The sequence below is a fragment of the Mustelus asterias genome, chromosome 3 (assembly GCF_964213995.1).
Source record: "Mustelus asterias chromosome 3, sMusAst1.hap1.1, whole genome shotgun sequence".
NCBI lineage: Eukaryota > Metazoa > Chordata > Chondrichthyes > Carcharhiniformes > Triakidae > Mustelus > Mustelus asterias.
Window position 1 is genome coordinate 143912437 of NC_135803.1, and position 19984 is coordinate 143932420.

The window sequence follows — 19984 nt, forward strand, 5'->3', positions numbered from 1 at the left end:
ACGAGTAAGAGTTTTAACAACACCAGGTTAAAGTCCAACAGGTTTATTTGGTAGCAAATGCCATTAGCTTTCAGAGCGCTGCTCCTTCGTCAGATGGACTGGAAATCTGCTCTCAAACGGGGCATACAGAAACACAAAAACAAGTTACAGAATACTGATTAGAATGCGAATCTCTACAGCCATCTGACGAAAGAGCAGTGCTCCAAAAGCTAATGGCATTTGCAACCAAATAAGCCTGTTGGACTTTAACCTGGTGTTGTTAAAACTCTTACTGTGTTTACCCCAGTCCAACGCCGGCAACTCCACATCATTTCTATGACCAAGCCAGTTCTGTATCCATTTAGCCAACCCATCCCGAATTCATGTGCTAGATGTGGGCATCACTGGATCAGCCAGCATTTATTGTCCAATCCTAAATTCCCTCTGTTTCAGAGGGCCTTTGAGAGTCAACCACAATGTTGTGGGTCTGGAGTAACATATAGGCCAGACAAGGTAAGGACAGTAGATCTCCTTCCCTGAGCCAGATGGGTTTTGACGACAATCAACAATGGTTTCATGGTCATCAGTAGTCGTTTAATTCCAGATTTTTTATTGAATTCAAATTTCCTCATCAGCCATGGGGGAATTTGAACCCAGGATCACAGATCTTGCCCGAGTCTCTGGATTACTAATTCAGTGAAAATACCACCACACCACTGCCTCCCTGAATCCCATGTGATTTTAGTTTTTCAATCAGCCAACATTTTAATATTTTTGAAATATTTTGAAACATTTGTATTATTTTTAAAATCAATAAATGGAAGTGTTTCAAGAAAGTGAATAGTTAAGCAGTGGGATGCCCTGTGGCTGAGGTGGCGCGGTGGTTAGCACTGCTGTCTCACAGCACCAGGGACCCGGGTTTGATTCCCGGCTTGGGTCACTGTCTGTACGGAGTTTGCACAGTCTCCCCGTGTCTGCGTGGGTTTCCTCCGGGTGCTCCGGTTTCCTCCCGCAGTCCGAAAGACATGCATTGGCCATGCTAAATTCTCTCTCAGTGTACCCGAACAGGCACCGGGGTCTGGCGACTGGGGGATTTTCACAGTAACTTCATTGCAGTGTTAATGTAAGCCGACTTGTGACACTAATAAATAAACTTTAAAAAAAGGTCAAATGGGGACAAACCCTGAAAATGAGGGACACCTTTTCATTTGACAGTTAGTCGGGCTACATTTTAGTCTATTTGTAATATCTTTTATAATTAATAACTGGAAGTGTTTGAACAAAATGAATAATAAGCAGTTAGATGTCCTTGTGGCTGTTGTCCCTGCAGACAGCACACTCCCGGGCGACCCTGGCCAGTTGGCAACCCACTGAGGTAATGGGGGGGGGGTGAAAGGTCAGGTGTGGGCGGGGCCGTGGGGCGGGGTCAGAGGTCGGGCCGGTTTCCCATGACGATGGCAGTCACGTGGTGTCTCCTCAGGCCGGAGCTGGGGTTTGAGTGAGTGAGAGCCGGAGAGCAGCGCGTACACCCCCTCCCGCCTCAGCCCCGACCCGCCGCCAGCATACCCCGCGGGCAGCCCGCTCGGAGGCCAGGCGCCGGGACCCCCGCCGCGCCGCTCCCCGGGAAGCGGCTGGCCAGCTGGGCGCTGAGAGCCGCGGCCAAGGTCGGGGCCGATTCGGCGGCGGCAGCAACAGCAACAGCATCAGCGGAGGCTGGGCCATGGGCCGCAGCCCCGGCGGTACATTACAGGGAGAGGCCGGTGGGGGTTGTGTGGATCGCGGAGTGGAGTGAGGCGTGCGGGATGTGGCAGCAGGCCAGCCTGGCGGGGTCTGGCCCTGGCCCTGGCCCGGGGCCGGCGCTGGGCAGCAGGAGCGAGGAGATCGGGGAGCTGATCGAGCATTTCTCCAAACACCAGTACCGAGCCAAGGAGGCCAACTACAAGGTAAAGGGCATTGCGCACTGTAACAGCGGGAATATTGTCCCCAAAACAGGAATAACACAGCAAATATTAACCTGAACCTGGAGTGACAGCCCCGAACTGACGGTGTCGGGTAAACCCTGACCCGGAGCGGCAGCGTCAGGTAAACCCTGACCCGGAGCGGCGGCGTCGTCGTCGGGCGAAACCGGAGCGGCGGCGTCGTCGTCGGGTGAAACCGGAGTGGTGGCGTCGTCGTTGGGTGAAACCGGAGCGGCGGCGTCGTCGTCGGGCGAACCCGGAGCGGCGGCGTCGTTGTCGGGTGAAGCCGGACCCGGAGCGTCGTTGTCGGGTGAACCCGGAGCGGCGGCATCGTTGTCGGGTGAACCCGGAGCGGCGGCGTCGTCGTCGGGTGAACCCGGAGCGGCGGCGTCGTCGTCGGGTGAACCCGGAGCGGCGGCGTCGTCGTCGGGTGAACCCGGAGCGGCGGCGTCGTCGTCGGGTGAACCCGGAGCGGCGTCGTCGTCGTCGGGCGAACCCGGAGCGGCGGCGTCGTCGTCGGGTGAAGCCGGACCCGGAGCGGCGGCGTCGTCGTCGGGTGAACCCGGAGCGGCGGCGTCGTCGTCGGGTGAACCCGGAGCGGCGGCGTCGTCGTCGGGTGAACCCGGAGCGGCGGCGTCGTCGTCGGGTGAACCCGGAGCGGCGTCGTCGTCGTCGGGCGAACCCGGAGCGGCGGCGTCGTCGTCGGGTGAAGCCGGACCCGGAGCGGCGGCGTCGTCGTCGGGTGAACCCGGAGCGGCGGCGTCGTCGTCGGGCGAACCCGGAGCGGCGGCGTCGTCGTCGGGTGAAGCCGGACCCGGAGCGGCGGCGTCGTCGTCGGGTGAACCCGGAGCGGCGGCGTTGTCGTCGGGTGAACCCGGAGCGGCGGCGTTGTCGTCGGGTGAACCCGGAGCGGCGGCGTTGTCGTCGGGTGAACCCGGAGCGGCGGCGTTGTCGTCGGGTGAACCCGGAGCGGCGGCGTTGTCGTCGGGTGAACCCGGAGCGGCGGCGGCGTCGTCGGGTGAACCCGGAGCGGCGGCGGCGTCGTCGGGTGAACCCGGAGCGGCGGCGGCGTCGTCGGGTGAACCCGGAGCGGCGGCATCGTCGGGTGAACCCGGAGCGGCGGCGGCGTCGTCGGGTGAACCCGGAGTGGCGGCGGCGCGTCGGGTGAACCCGGAGCGGCGGCGGCGTCGTCGGGTGAACCCGGAGCGGCGGCGGCGGATGAACCCGGAGCGGCGGCGGCGGCGTCGTCGGGTGGACCCGGACCCGGAGCGGCGGCGTCGGGTGAACCCGGAGCGGCGGCGGCCGCTATTTCCTCGGGTGGATGGAGCTATTACAAGGGGGCATAACTATAGGGTTCGTGGTGGGAGATATAGGAAGGATATCAGAGGTAGGTTCTTTATGCAGAGAGTGGTTGGGGTGTGGAATGGACTGTCTGCAGTGATAGTGGAGTCAGACACTTTAGGAACATTTAAGCGGTTATTGGATATGCACATGGAGCACACCAGGATGATAGGGAGTGGGATAACTTGATCTTGGTTTCAGATAAAGCTCGGCACAACATCGTGGGCCGAAGGGCCTGTTCTGTGCTGTACTGTTCTATGTAACCCGGAGCGGCGGGGCGGGCCTGGGGACCGGAGCGACCGCGAGCCAGATTAACTAGATTTACGATTTGTTTTAACACAGCTTTACACAGTGACAACATTTATACGTTAAAATATCTGTTTGAAGAAGGAGGAAGTTCTGGTTTTGATCTTCAACAAGAAAGTGAATGAGAAACAGTTCCTCTAAAGGACTTTCATTTCCACAATATTTCTCGATGCAGTCTTTGTATTAGAAATTCTCCCCCTTTCAATGATATTAATGTTCCTCCAAACAATTGTTCAACACACATCTTCTATGAACTGACTGGTCAATGCAAATTCATTTTGATTGTCCTGAATTGTTTTTACTGATTCCTGTGTTTTTCCCTGAAATACGTTAGGGACAACACATCCTTCTATAGAAATTGTTCTTGCCTTAAATTAACTCCATGTCTTTTTCTTCCTCAAGTCTACTTGCATTTAAATTTCTTGTGCCAAGTTGTGCAGCTTAACCTATTGCACCCTTTAAATGAATATTAAGAGGTGCCACACAGCACAAAGTCTGCAGCTGTAATGTCCGTGCTGAATAACAGTGTGTGAAAACAGCAACCTGACTGTGAACATCAAACTGAGTGTCTATCAAGGCTGATGTTTCCACCTTTGCTGTCTGAAACATTTCCTTGGCAGCACAAGGTCATCAACTCAGAAGTCCTAAAATCTGCCAATTTCATCAGCATATACTTATTACTAAGCCCGTGTCGTCAGTGCTGGCGTAGTCACATTCATCAGCCAAAGACCTCTGTACATTGAGGTTACCGGGTCACAACCTCCTGGGTGTCCAAGCGAGATATGAAGATGGCGCAAATACTGACAGCTGGGAGATAGTCGTGACCGCTGAGGTCTGACCATTTGGAAGGACAATGGAGTGGAAGAGGCATGTAGATATAAAATTCTCAGGTTGTCGAGAAAAGAGCCTGGAGAAACCAGAAGCCAGTAAATCATACACCATTTCAGCCAATTGTCTTCCTTTGCAGCAGATGTGTCAGAGTCTGCCATGCCAGAGTGGGCCTTCTGAGCCACATCAGGCAATGTTTAACAGAGTTGACCACCACATCGTTTCACGAAACAGAAGCCTGCCATCAAGGGTACTATCTTCAGTGCTGTCTTTTCTGCCTGACTAGACTCGTAGCAGAAACTGAGTGGAGTGGGTTATCGAACTTTCCAATTTCACACTGTGTGCGATTGTACCTTAGTGCTCAGCATCCCAACCCTGTGCATCCTTTCACCTGCATTTTTCTCATTCGTTTCTCTCCTGTGTATGATTATTTGCAGTAAGAAGTCTAACAACACCAGGTTAAAGTCCAACAGGTTTATTCAAATTATTCAAATAAACATGTTGGACTTTAACCTGGTGTTGTGAGACTTCTTACTGTGTTTACCCCAGTCCAACGCCGGCATCTCCACATTTTGATTATTTGCCACAGGGCTAGCTGGCACTTACATGGACAGTTTTCTATGTACTTAGCTGCCAATGTCTAATGACTCTTGATCTGTTATGAAGTTCAGTAGTGATCTGTATGCCAATTTGGCCAGTATCCACTCAATGCCATTCGGCAGGCAGGTGCTATGTCTTACCAATGTTGTACAATGCACTGAGAGCACTGATTGTACCGTGGCACTGTGCCACACATTCCTGGTTAATTGTATTTGGAATTTTGTCTATCTGTTTGTGACTTGTCAGTAATAAGTAACAACTTCCAACTTTGCCATGCAGCACCGGATTTTGTGTTTCCTTCTTTCTTTCTTGCTGTTTTCATAATATACTTGGTAACCAGAAACTTGCATAAAATCTGATTAGTATTGCAAAGAGTTTTGCTTTCAAACAGAAAACGATCAACTGCCGTATGTGCAATTTTTAAAAAAAAATTGTTTCTCTTTTTTTCGATAAGTTTGCTGATGTTTCTACCTTGATTAGACTTTGCCATCTGGTGGCGATGTCTTTGTGGATAGGAAGTTTGTAATTTCAACTGAGTTGAGATTGTATTGTACAATAAACGTTTTCATCTGTCTCTATCATCGTGATAACCTATCATTTTACAACAGGACCAAGCCCCCCCCCCCCACCCCCCATGCAAATTATGATTTCCGTTTGTGAATGCACACTTTGTTTAGTTCTCACCAAAACATGTTGACCTATTTACAGCAGTATGTTTGAACTATTCTGGTTCAGCATTAAGAAATACACAGTGAATCCCTCTTTTTTTTTGTTCTGGGATGTTAGTGTTATCAGCAAGGCCAGCATTTGTTGCCCATCCCTAATTGCTGTTGAGAAGATGGTGATGAGCCACTTTCTTGAACTGCTGTAGTTTGTGTTGTTGGCACACCCACAGCGCTGTTTGATAGGCTAGGATTTTGACTCGATAACAATGAAGGAATGACATTTATATTCCCAAGTAGGGTTGGTATGTGGCATGGGTAGGAACTTGTAGGTAAGTGTTCCCATGTGTCTGCTAGCCTTGTCCTTCAGAGGACGTGGGTTTGAAAGGTTGCTGTCAGTAAAGCCTTGGCAAGTTGCTGCATTACATCTGGTTGGATAGCACACAACTGAGAAACTTTTCAATTATATTATTAGACTGTGGTACTTAGTGCACCAATGTTTCTCTCATGTTGGAGAAATGTTTGTGCCCCATTTAGCATGTATGTCTCGTTCTCATTCATATTCCCAAAAATTCATCGCCTCATTTCTCTGTATTAGATTTTATTTGAAATCTGTCTGCCCAAGCTACTAAGTTCCCTACAGCTGCTCGACACTCTCTAGCTTCTCATCCCAAGAATCATTTGGTATGTGTGACCCTAAACAATGTATTTAAAGTCAGTGTTCAGGGGCATTGTTGTTTGCAGTCCTGTCCTTGGACAATATCCACTTGCATTAATTTAGCAGCAAAAACAATCAGGTGCAGCAACCTGGCAATTTATGCTCTCCGTAGCCTAAGCATGTTGAGCCCAGTTTTACTTGTGCCCAGGGACTTTATTGAGTTGTACAGCTCACCACCTTAAGCAGCTTTAAACTGGGGACTTTTAAACTTTTTCAGTGCTGAGGGTAAACTGCATAAGTGTTTGCACACTGGCAGATCATCCTTATCTGTACGTAGTACAAAAAGATTAGGCTTGAATGAGTGATAGCACTCTCCAGTACAACCCACTTTTAGAGACTTGATGACATAATCTTGGCTAACACTTTGGTGCAATATTCAGGTTGTGTTGCACTGTCAGAGTGCTGCATTATTTGAAGAAGAGTGAGTGAACTCTGGTGTTCTGCCAACAATTAACTCTCATCCACTAAAAGAACTAAATGGTCATTTATCTTATTGCTCTTTGTGGAAACTTGATGTGTGCCAATTGGTTCCTGTGTTTCCATACATTAAAAAGTACTCAGATGTGAAGTGCTTTGGGACATCCTCAGGCCATGAAAGGTATTCTACAAATGTTAAAGTTCTTCTCTTTTCTGTCCTATATTTCAACCGTTAAAACTTAGTGGCCGTGACTTTCTGGCTGCATTGCGCCTGGCACAGATTGTGCTAATCTAGGAAAATTGTGGGCCCAAAACAGGTTTTGTGCCTGGTGCCAAATGGTTTGCAATCTTCCCAGTCCCTTTCAGGGTCGAAGGGCCTGTTTCCTGTGCTGTACTGTTCTTTCTGCTGGTGCAAGCTGGATCTCACCCAGAAAGAGCGCAAGGCTGATTGGCATGAGATTGGCTTGATTTCAATCCCCCTCCCGGAATGATCCCACCTCCTAGTGAGAGGTCACACGGGTGCAAACACTACTGGCCTCTTCTGAGGGGATTTTCACAGTAACTTCATTGCAATATTAATGTAAGCCTACTTATGACACTAATTAGCCATATGAACGGAGTGGGAATGGAGGGATACAAAAGAATGGTCTAGTTTGGACCAGGGAGCGGCACGGGCTTGGAGGGCCGAAGGGCCTGTTCCTGTGCTGTATTGTTCTTTGTTCTTTGTAATAAAATAAACTAAAGTGTGGTCCAGGCGCCATAGATTGCAAGCGTGAGCAAGGTGATGAGTACCTCTTAGCATTAACCTCCACGGTGTAAAAGGGCAAGTCAGCCAGTGCCATGGTGTGGGGTGGGGTGCGGCATCGTCAGGAGTTCAGGGGCTTGGTAGGGCTGGAGATCCGCAGGTCAGGGCCCACTGCCGGGTTGGGGGCTCATGGCGGGAATTCACACTGGCTGCTGAGAAGCCCTGGAGGGGCTGCCTTTGATGCCAATTGCAAAGCCCGCTAATGTTGCACTACTTAGTCTGCTCTCAGTCTGCTTGAAAGGCTCTGTGGTTTATTTTTGACATTCCATCCTCGTCTCCACTAACAATTACGAGCACCTGGTATGGCAGCTGTTGCCTCAATCAAGGCAGCTTGTCAGATATTAACTCAGCTCCTCACACTGCATAAACTCTGAAGTGCTTCCTACAATGAGCACCGTAATGTCTAATCACATGGAAGTTAGGAGGGAGTCTTGACCATGCTGTCCATGGTTACAAATTCCTACCCCAGGCTTTACACTGCGGTTGCCACCTTTGCAGTGTTGGCCCGGGTGCCACACAATGCCAGTGCCATCTCCTGTGCCTGAAGGCTGTGGGACTCCTCCAAGCAGCCTTGCAGTTGCTGAAATATTGTTGACACCCACCCCTGCAGTTTCCAGCTCTGCCTCTGCATCCCCAGCAGCTTTAGGAAAACCTTTTTCAGCAGCTCGGCATCTGGTTGGGGGCCAGCTGTTTCCTGGGATCCAGTAGACCTCTGCTGTCCAATCCCTTGGATGTTCCTGCCTCCACCTGATGTGAATTAGCAGCTGCGTGGTGCTCAGCAGATAGTGACCCTGAAGCTTATCTGCTAATTCCGCCCACTCAGGTGTGTGTCTCTGCGTTGGTAGATGGTGAGGGTGATGCCTTTGACACCTGGTCTGTGCTTTCCTCAGAGCTTTCCACCAAGGTGCTTAGGTTGTCACCTTGGGGGATGCTGACTCTTGATGAGCCAGCCTCATCAGATGGCATATGTTGGCACCGTGCCTCGACAGGAAGAGAAATTGTGATGAGAAGTGCCAAGAGGTTTGAGGAAGATGCTGGGTGGTTGGATGCTGGAAGGCTGCGGGGTGTCAGGGAGTGGATTAATGTGGACATTCCAGGTGCGACAGACAAACTGGTGCCAGGATGTAACAGATGGACGCTCACCCTTGCAGCTCAAACGAGGTCATTCGTTTCCTTGCGGCATTGGACGGCAGTCCTCGGTGTCAGGTTGCTGGCACTAACTGGGGAGATGAGGGGTAGGGGGGCTACAGGGTGGCCTGCCTCTCCTCCAGTCCAGAAGCCTTCTGGGAACTGCTTCCATGAAGTGTGGAGCTGCTTTCCACGCTTCCATCCTCTTGGCTTGACCGGCTGTGAGTGCAGAGGGAGTGTATAAGTTCAGCCACCCTTGTTAGCAGTGCACAGCTGCGGCCAGTTCGGACAAGTCACACGCCTGGGGACTCCATACCGGTGTGTTTCACGTGGGGGTTCTTTCAATGCAGTAAGTCTGGGATGATTGTGATCTGATTCTCGCACTGTTTTTCTGGCCTGAAATGACACTTAGGCACTTTTTGGGAAAATTCCGCCCAGTATCTGTGTCTTTCATGAGTTATACCAACCACTGTGTGCCAGTTTCATTTGACATATGGAATCTCAAAGTCCTATGCACTTTGGTTAAAACGTGCACATGAGGTTGTGATTAAACACTAGAGTTGATTGAAAGGAATATGGGAGCATAACCAACTTAAAAGACATGTTGTTTCGCTAAGCATGAGTAAAAACCTCCCTATTGTTTGAAAGAAGAATGGCACGCAATAACATCCTTCTATAAAGACCAGTCAGAAGAACCTGAAAAGTGACTCAAATGTTCTTGCAGTGATATCCTTTAGATGTTATGTTCAAGGCACTGGATTTATCTGCAGGTTGACACTGTAGTAATTTGGACTATCTCTTTGGTTGCAGGTGGAGAAGATTGAGAATCGCTGCCTGGAATTGTTCAGGAGGGACTATGTATTCAGTGTAATTCAGAACCCAAATGGAGAGCTTTGTGGACATTACCCCCGCCACATCATCTTTATGGAGTATGCAAGCACAGAGGGTGACAAGGACAGGTAATGGGATTAAATTCGAGTAGACAAAATGTCCAGCACCATGGGAATCTGTTTTGGCTATTCATGTCTGTTATGTTTCTCAGAGAACTTGCAAGCTAAGTTGTTTTGGAGGGTTGTGGGAAAGGTGTTGCAGTGGAAATGAGAGAAGGAATTTTATTTGTTCACAGCCTTGATTTCTAATAACATGCTGTATGTTTGAATAGGTTTTGTTATCCTTACAATGACGCAATGAGAAATTGGTTTATTGAATATTTGGTTCTTTTTCTCCACCTCCTGTCTTCAGGTTGCCTTATGATACACACACCTTTCCCTAGCTGAGTGGATGGGCAGACAGTTTTGTCCTAAGCTTCAGCCTCTGCAGCTCGGTAACTAATGTTATGTGGTGACAACAGAAAATGCTGGAAGCTGTTAGAAAGTCAGGCATGGCATCTGTGGAGAAAAGCGACTAGTTAATGGTTCTGACATAATTCTTCATCAGAACAAATAGGTTATTGTAGATAAACTGTTTGGACAAAAGAACAGTGAGGGAAAAGTGTTAGGGATGATTTCTGCTTTTTTATAAAAAAGCTTTCCCAATATTTCTACGGGAAAATAACCTCCATCTCCTCTGTCTCCAAAATATAATGGCTGAGGTTAAAAATTCATTGAGGAATTGTCTGTAATATATTGCATTGCATTGATTTGATTTATTATTGTCACATGAATTAGTATACAGTGAAAAGTATTGTTTCCTGCAGCAATACAGACAAAACATACCATTCATAGAGAAGGAAAGGAGAGAGTGCAGAATGAAGTGCAGTCATTGCTAGGGTGCAGAGAAAGATCAACTTAATGCGAAATAGGACCATTCAAAAGTCTGATGGCAGCAGGTTGGTTCGTGTCCTCAGACGTCTGTATCTTTTTCCCGACAAGAAGGTATGTCCAGGGTGCATGGGATCCTTGATTATGCTGGTTGCTTTTCCGAGGCAGCGGGAAGTGTAGACAGTGTCAATGGATGGGGGCTAGTTTGAGCGATGGACCGGGCTTCGTTCATGACCCTCTGTAGTTTATCGCGGTCGTGGACAGAGCAGGAGCCATACCAAGCTGTGGTACAACTGGAAAGAATGCTTTCATTGGTGCATCTGTAGAAGTTGGTGAGAGTTGTAGCGGACATGCCAAGTAGAGGCGTTGGTGGGCTTTCTTAACTATAGCCTCTGCATGGAGGGACCAGGACAGGTTGTTTGTGATCTGGACACCTAAAACTTGAAGCTCTCAATCATTTCTACTTCGCCCCCATTGATGCAGGTAGGGGCCTGCCCTCCACTACGTTTCCTGAAGTCGATGACTATCTCTTTTGTTTTGTTGACACTGAGGGAGAGATTATTGTCGTCGCACCAGTTCACCAGATTTTCTTTCCTATACTGTGTCTCGTCATCGTTTGAGATCCGACCCACAACGATGGTGTCATCAGCAAAGTTGAAAATCAAGTTGGAGGGGAATTTGGCCATACAGTCTGAGATGTATAAGGAGTTGAGGCCACATCCTTGCGGAGCACTGGAGTTGAGGATGAAAGTGGCGTTGTTGCCTATCCTTACTGATTGTGGTCTGTGGGTTAGGAAGTCTAAGATCCAGTTGCAGAGAGAGGATTCGATTTGATACATTATTGTCACATGTATTAGCATACAGTGAAAAGTATTGTTTCTTGCGCGCTATACAGACAGCATACCGTTCATAGAGAAGGAGGGCAGAATGTAGTGTTACAGTTATAGCTAAGGTGTAGAGAAAGATCAACTTAATGCAAGATAAGTCCATTCAGAAGTCTGACAGCAGCAGGGAAGAAGCTGTTCTTGAGTCGGTTGGTACGTGACCTCAGACTTTTGTATTTTTTTCCCACAGAAGAAGGTGGAAGAGAGAAGGCCACGGAGTTCGGAGATGAGTCTCGTAGGAATAATGGTGTTAAAGGCTGAGCTGTAGTCTATGAATAGGAGTCTGACATAGGTGTCTTAGTTATCTAGGTGTTCCAGGATTGAGTGTAGGGCCAGGGAGATGGTATCTGCTGTGGATCTGTTGCGGCCACAGGTGAACTGTAGTGGATCCAGGCAGTCTGGGAGGAATTGACTCGTGCCTTGATTAACCTTTCGAAGCACGTCTTAATGATGGATTTCAGAGCCACCGGACGATAGTCATTAAGACACACTGCCTGGCTTTTCTTTGGTGCTGAAATGATGGTTATCCTCTTGAAGCAGGTAGGGACCTCAAATTGCTGTAAAGATAGGTTGAAGATGTCTGTGAATACCCCTGCAGCTGTTCCGCATAGGACCCGAATGCTTGTCTGGGTACCCCATCGATACCCCATCTGGGCCAGTTGCTTTTCGTGGATTAACTTTTGAGAAGGCTGCTCTGACATCGGCAATGGTGACCTCAGATACAGGTTCATCCGAGGTTTCCGGGATGGAGGGCATGCTCTCGCTAACCTTGGAACAGCAATGGATTGTTTTTTTTGGCAGAGCCGTCCAAACCCACGACCTCTACCACCTAGAAGGACAGGGGTAGCAGGTACACCAGCAGCTGCAAGTTCCCCTTGGTAAGTCACACCACATCCTGACTAGGAACTATATCATGATGTGGAGATGCCGGCGTTGGACTGGGGTGAACACAGTAAGAGTTTTAACAACACCAGGTTAAAGTCCAACAGGTTTATTTGGTAGCAAACACCATTAGCTTTTGGAGCGCTGCTCCTTCGTCAGATGGAGTGGAAATGTGCTTTCAAACAGGGCACAGAGACACAAAAATCAAGTTACAGAATACTGATTAGAATGCGAATCCCTACAGCCAGCCAGATCTTAAAGATACAGACAATGTGGGTGGAGGGAGCATTAAGCACAGGTTAAAGAGATGTGTATTGTCTCCAGACAGGACGGCCTGCCAGTCCAGGAGGAAAGCTGTGGGGGTTACTGATAATGTGACATAAATCCAACATCCCGGTTTAGGCCGTCCTCATGTGTGCGGAACTTGGCTATCAGTTTCTGCTCAACGACTCTGCGCTGTCGTGTGTCGTGAAGGCCGCCTTGGAGAACGCTTGGTGAGCTCGGCAATCACCAGGCAAGACTGTTCTCTTCCTGTGGGGGAGCACTTCAGCAGTCACGGACATTCAGCCTCTGACCTTCAGGTAAGCGCTCTCCAAGGCGGCCTTCACGACACACGACAGCGCAGAGTCGTTGAGCAGAAACTGATAGCCAAGTTCCGCACACATGAGGACGGCCTAAACCGGGATGTTGGATTTATGTCACATTATCAGTAACCCCCACAGCTTGCCTCCTGGACTTGCAGGCAGTCCTGTCTGGAGACAATACACATCTCTTTAACCTGTGCTTAATGCTCCCTCCACCCACATTGTCTGTATCTTTAAGATCTGGCTGGTTGTAGGGATTCGCATTCTAATCAGTATTCTGTAACTTGATTTTTGTGTCTCTGTGCCCTGTTTGAGAGCACATTTCCACTCCATCTGACGAAGGAGCAGCGCTCCGAAAGCTACTGGTATTTGCTACCAAATAAACCTGTTGGACTTTAACCTGGTGTTGTTAAAACTCTTACTAGGAACTATATCGCCATTCTTTCACTGTCGCTGGATCAAAATCTTGGAACTTCCTCCCAAATTAGCAATGGAGGCGTACATAAACAACATGAACTGCAATGGCTCAAGAAGGCAGTTCACCTTTAGGGTGGGGAATAAATACTGGTTTTACCAGTGATGCTCACATACCAATATTGAATGAAAAAACAGATTTTGAAAGCTGTTCAAGGCCAGGTATTTATTTCCTCAGAAAAATAAAGGCAGGCTGGTAACTTTGGTTTTGCCTTTGACTTCAGCTGGAGACAAGTGTGAACTGTTGCTGGATGAATTAACTTAAACAATAGCAAAATACGGCTGATGCTGAAAATCCAAAATTAAAACAGAAAATGCTGGGAACACCATGCAGGACAGGTAGCATCTGTGGAGTGAAACAGAGCTCACTTCAGTTTGATGACCCTTAATCAGTACCTGACCTGAAACACTTCCTGTTTTTATTTTGGATTTCCAGCATCTGCAGTATTTTGCGTTTAATTCTTTGCCTCTTGGCTTTCAGGAACGCCCATCTTGAAGAAGCTCTGCTCCTCTCTCTGATGGGATTTCCGTTTGTCTCTTCTTCCTTATTCACCTTTAGAAACGTAAACTTTGTTTTTCTTTTCTCATGAGTTTTCTCTTGTGCGAAGCAGAATATTTGTTTTCCATTGCACTAATGAAAATTGGGATCTTGCTGGGAGTTCTTGCTGAGCCGGTTTTGTGAGTTGAGATCTTTTAATGATATAGGTTATGGCAAACAACTGCTTCTGTTGCACTCTTGGACTCTTAACTCTACAGATCAGTTCACTTCATGTCATTGCCCTTCTCTGTTCAAAGAAAAGCAGTAAAAACAAATAGAAAAACAAACAATGAATCAAATTATTTAAAAGATGGTTCGAATGGTGACATTCATTTAAGAAGGAAAAGCAATTATCTGGACTATAGATGTTCTTCAGTATTAGAGGTAAAGAGGAATATAGGAATTAGGAGCAGAAGTAGGCAAATTCAATCCTTCGAGCCTGCTCCGCCATTCAATCAGATCATGGCTGATCTCTCCCTGGTTTCAAATCCACCTCCCCACCTGTTCCCCATATCCCTCTTTCCCTTTTTATTAGAAATATATCTATTTCCCTCTTGAAACTATTCAACAATTCTGACTTCACAGCAGTATGGAGCAGTGAGTTCCATAAATTTGCCACCCTCTACAAGAAGTAGTTCCTCCTCATCTCAGTTTTAAATCTACTGCCTCTCAATTTATCCCTATGACCTCTTGTTCTAGATTGCCCCATAAGAGGAAATATTTGGTCTACATTTACTTTATCAATCCCTTTTAAAATTTTATATATCTCGATCAGGTCCCCTCTCACCCTTCTAAACTCCAGCGAGTCCAAGCCTAAACTATTTAGTCTCTCCTCATATGTCAACCTCTTCATCCCTGGAATCAATCTGGTGAATCTCCTCTGAACTGCCTCCAGTGCCGCCACATCCTTCCTCAGATACAGAGACAAAAGCTGGACACAATACTCCAGATGTGGTCTCACCAACACCCTATGCAGCTGCAACAGCGCTTCTCTACTTTTATATTTCAAGCCTTTTGCAATAAATGCCAATATCCCATTTGTCTTTTTTATTACGTGTTGCACCTGCATACCGACTTTCTAAGATTCATGAACATAGATACCCAGATCCCTCTGTCCGAACGCATTTTGAATCTGCTTTCCATTTAGGTAATAATTTGCTTTTCTATTTTTTCTGCCAAAATGGCTACCTCACATTTATCCACATTAAACTCCTGAGTCACTCAGGGTAGTGTCCTGGGCCCAACAATCTTCAGCTGCTTCATCAATGACCTTCCTCCATCATAAGGTCAGAAGTGGGAATGTTCGCCGATGATTGCACAATATTCAGCACCATCCTCGTACTGAAGCTGTCCATGTTCAAATGCAACAAGATCTGAACAATATCCAGGCTTGGGCTGACAAGTGGCAAGTAACATTCGTGCCACACAAATGCCAGGCAATGACCATCACCAATAAGAGACACTCTAACCACCGCCCCTTGACATTCAATGGTGTAACCATCACTGAATCCCCCACTATTGACATCCTTGGGGTTACCATTGACCAGAAACTCAACTGGACTCACCACTAAACACAGTGGCTACAAGAGCAGGTCAGAGGCTAGGAATTCTGTGGTGAGTAACTCATCTCCTGACTCCCCAGAGCCTATCCACCACCTACAAGGCACAAGTCAGGAGTGTGATGGAATACTCCCCACTTGCCGGGATGGGTACAGCTCCAACAACACTCAAGAAGCTCGACACCATCCAGGACAAAGCAGCTCACTTGACCGGCATCACGTTTACAAACATTCAATCCTTCCACCACCGATGCTCAGCAGCAACAGTGTCTACTATACAAGATGCACTGCAGCAGTTCACCAAAGGTCCTCAGACAGCACCTTCCAAGCCCACGACCACTTCCATCTAGAAGGACAAGGGCAGCAGATAAATGGGAACACCACTACCTGCAAGTTCCTCCATCCTGACTTCGAAATATATCGCCGTTCCTTCACAGTCGCTGGGTCAAAATCCTGGAATTCCCTCCCTAACGGCATTGTGGGTCAACCCACAGAACATGGACTGCAGCGATTCAAGAAGGCAGCTCACCACCACCTTCTCAAGGGCAGCTAGGGATGGGCAATAAATGCTGGCCAGCCAGCGACGCCCATGTCCCACGAATGAATTTTTAAAAACTGCCAAATTCTGGCCCATTCTCCTAGCCTATCTATATGCATTCGTGAGACATGTGTCTTTGGCTGACCTGCATTTACTGCCCATCCCTGGTTGCCCGAGGGCAGTTGAGAGTCAACCACATTGCTGTGGCTCTGGAGTCACATGTAGGCCAGACCAGGTATGGACGGCAGATTTCCTTCCCTAAAGGACATTAGTGAACGAGATGGGTTTTTCCGACAATTGACAATGGTTTCATGGTCATTAGTCGGTTCTTAATTCCAGATATTTTTATTCAATTTTAATTCCACCAGCTGCCATGGCGGGATTTGAGCCCAGGTCCCCAGAACATTAGCTGTGTTTCTGGATTAATAGTCCAGTGATAATACCACAAGGCCATCGCCTCCCCTTATGTTCAGGTCTGTAGAATCTTTATATCCTCTTCACTGCCTGCTTTCCCACTTTATTTTAACATCATCCGCAAATTTTGCTTTGTTACCCTCTATCCCTTAACTGCTTTTATATTTAACTTCAGCTGATGGATTTTTGAAACCAGGTATTCCTAACTGGTGCTGGTTTTCCTGGAGCAAATATCCACTGCTCTGGCAGGAAGAATGAAACCACCATGTGCATTCAAAATTATTCTCTCTGTGGTGACATATTGCATGCTGATGGGATGTTAGGGTCTAAAGTGTAGTTAGGATGAATGCTTTAATTATTAAGCATTAAACACAGGAGAGTGACCATAAGGTTTAGAAGCAGAAGTAAGCCGTTCAGTCCCTCAAGTCTGCTCTGCTATTCAGTGAGATCATTGACTGACCTGATCATCCTCAACTCCACTTTCTCATCCTATCTCCATAACCCTTGATTCCCTTCCTGATTAAAAATCTGTCCATCTCAGCCTTGAACATACCTAACCACCCAGCCTCTACGGCTCTCTGCAGTAAGGAATTCCACATATTCACTACCTTCTGAGAGAAGAAATTCCTCCTCACCTCTGTCTTAAATGGGCACCTCCTTACTCTGAGATTTTGCCCTCTGGCCCTAGACTCCCCCAAAATGGGAATCAATCTCTCAGCATCTACAACGTCAAGCCTCCTGTTTGCTCTCTCAAGGCCAAGGCAATAGTACAAAAATGGGTTTAGTCTCTGCTGCTTGTAAAACATTTATTTTTGAAAAATTAATAATGAGGAACTTTTTGATTTACTCTGGCTGTTTTATGGCACACTTCACATCTTCAGTTATCATCATCTTGCCCTTTTTGAATTGTGAGGCTGGGTGCTCCTGCAAAGTAAGACTTGTGATGCCTCTCAAGGCTTCCAGACATCCCAGAGTGTTTCAGAGCCAATAGTGTGTTTCATAGAATGCACACCACACCACAATCATTTTCTGTTCTTCTACAATTTCTACATCTCAAACTTCTTATGTCAGCCCTTTGAAGTTAAGACTGTGATTTGCATAATTTTTAATTCTGTAAGCTTCAATCATGCACATTTGTTCTGTGTGCTTATATCAATGTTTATGTTAGACCCTTCCAATCATTTATAATGGTATCCTGCACCATACAAATTTTGTTTTTTTGACATATTTTATGTACCTGTTGACCTCAGGAGCATGGCCTGAATAGCCTCTACAATACCTTAGCAAGGTGTGTGATTCACACGTAAGACTTGGCAGTGTATGACTGTTTGATGGATCACAGTCGAGGCCAATTCTGCCCTTATTGGAAAATCACAAATGGACCTCCATCTTTGGCCCATTGGCCTCCACCGTTGCAGCATCAACACTGTTGCAAGGCTATCAACTAACTCAGCATAGATCAGGGAATGAGGTTCAGACCTTTTGGTCTGTCTGGCTAGTTTCATGTTGCCTCATTGAACCATCAGTGGAGATCTTGCCACTTTGTTTATCAAATTTGGGTTGGCTATCAAAGAAAATAGGGGACGGTATTTTGGCCCAAGAAATACGGATAAATTGTTTGGTGCTGGTTATAGGGGAATAATATAACTGATAAAATGGCGATTGTTCAGATAAATCTGGGGAGGGAAACAGTTAACAGATGCAATAGGTTGAACTGCAAAAGCTAAAAATGATTTTTGCACCTGGTTTTGCTTCCTCCTTTGCTGACTGTTGAACCTGGGAGAAAGGGCACATTAATGTTATGAGTTTATTTTATTGCTTTGATTGCCTGGTATATGCATAGGACGAGTGCAGTCAGTTTTTCAGGTGAATTAGCCCAACAGAGCCTCCTGTTTTGAAACTTTTTCTTACTCCAAAAGATAGTCTTGTTTGTGGAGGAAGAATGTTTCATTCTTCTTCCTCCTTTGTGGGACTTTTTTTGGTCACCTATCCTGATGGCATCATCAGTGCTAGATAGGAACTCCCTACTTGTTGATTTTTAGGGGCTTAAAGGTGCGTGGTCTGAGCAGGGTATAGCATGACTATGCATTTGGCCTTGCTATACCCGATGCATGCTTGCTTAATGCCAGAACATGATTATAAAATTGGAACGTGTCCCACTCTGTAACACTCCCTTTATTTATTTGAAAATACTGGGGTTGGGTTCTGCTTTTGCAATAGACGTGATTATCCTGTTGGTATGCATATTTCTACAAACCTTTCTCTCACATGCCTTTGCCAAAATACATTTTAAAAACCTGTTTGAGTGGTTTTTAATTTAACGATTTTATTCAGAAAGTATGAACATACAAACCTCAGACACCAACATTTTTAGTGTCTGGGTTCTCTTATTTTCGTGATGTAATTGATTGAGATTCAAACCAGGGGAAAATAAACTAAATACGTTTTCAGCATTTTGCTTTAACTTATCTGGGTCTAAGCTTTGACATTAACTGGGAGTGTGTGGGTGTCAGTTGAGAACAGAATTGAACTCAAGTATGGAGTCCATTAAATTAAGCTCAAGTACCTCACTGATATGTGTTCTTGAGGCTCACTGCCAAGTTACAGCAATTAGATGTGCTGTTGTGGGTCACAAGGGATAAAACTCAGGGAGATTTTACAATGGATGACCATATTCTAATGGGAAGCAATTGCCCAGGCAATTTCCTGTATTTCTCATTTTTCATCTGCTATATACTTTGTCAAATACTCAGTACTTTACACTGAGCCTTCCAGTTCTGCAAGCTAATAGCTTATTTCATATGAATTGGAATTCTTGTAATTTATGTAAAGATATCAATAGTATAATATGCCAACACCACAAAAATCTGGGGCCTCAACTTTTTACAATTTATATGAATGACCTGGATGGAAGGGCTGAAGGGTATGGTTGCTAAATTTGCTGCTGACAAAGTTAGTTAGGGAAGTAAATTGTGAAGAGAGCGAAAGGAGACTACAAAGGCACATAAGAAGAATAAAAAAGCTTATTAAATAAATGATGAAAAATTGCAGAACTGAGGTGCAGAGGGATCTGGGTGTCGTAGTGAATGAATCACAGAAGGCTAGTACAGGTACAGCTAGTAACAGTTAGAGCAAGTAATTAGAAAAACTAATAGAATGTTATTGTTTATTGTGAGGTGAATTGATTACAAAAGTAGGGAAGTTTTGCTTCAGTTGTACACAGCATTATTGAGTCCACATCTGGAGTATTTTGTACATTATTGGCCTCCTCCTTAAGGGAATATGTAAAATACATTAGAAGTAGTTCAGCGGAGGTTTACTAGACTAATACCAGGAATGGGTGTGTTGCCTTATGAGGGTACACTGGAGCTTAGAAGAGTAAGAGATGACTTGATCGAGACTGGTAAGATTCTGAGGGGTAGTGACAAGGTAGAGGTGGAGAGGATGTTTCCTCTTGTCAGAGAATCTAGAACTGGTGGTCCCTGTTAAAAAATAAGGGGTCGCTCATTTAAGGCGGATTGTGTGTCTCTGGAACTCTCTTCCTCAAAAGGAAGCAGAAATAGAATCTTTAAATATTTTTGATACAAGAGGTAGATAGATTCTGAATGA

General features: G+C 46.5%; 1 protein-coding gene across 3 annotated transcripts in view; it reads left to right on the forward strand.

Annotated features, from left to right (window-relative positions):
* The first annotated feature begins 1445 nt into the window (after nt 1-1445).
* mtmr14 (myotubularin related protein 14) overlaps nt 1446-19984 on the forward strand; it is an 88771-nt gene continuing 70232 nt past the window's right edge. For all 3 annotated transcript variants that reach the window (XM_078209848.1, XM_078209850.1, XM_078209849.1), the window contains exons 1-2: nt 1446-1922; nt 9553-9701. In XM_078209848.1, coding sequence (XP_078065974.1) covers nt 1782-1922; nt 9553-9701 — 290 coding nt within the window. In that variant the 5' untranslated portion in view covers nt 1446-1781. The remainder of the gene's footprint in view (nt 1923-9552; nt 9702-19984) is intronic.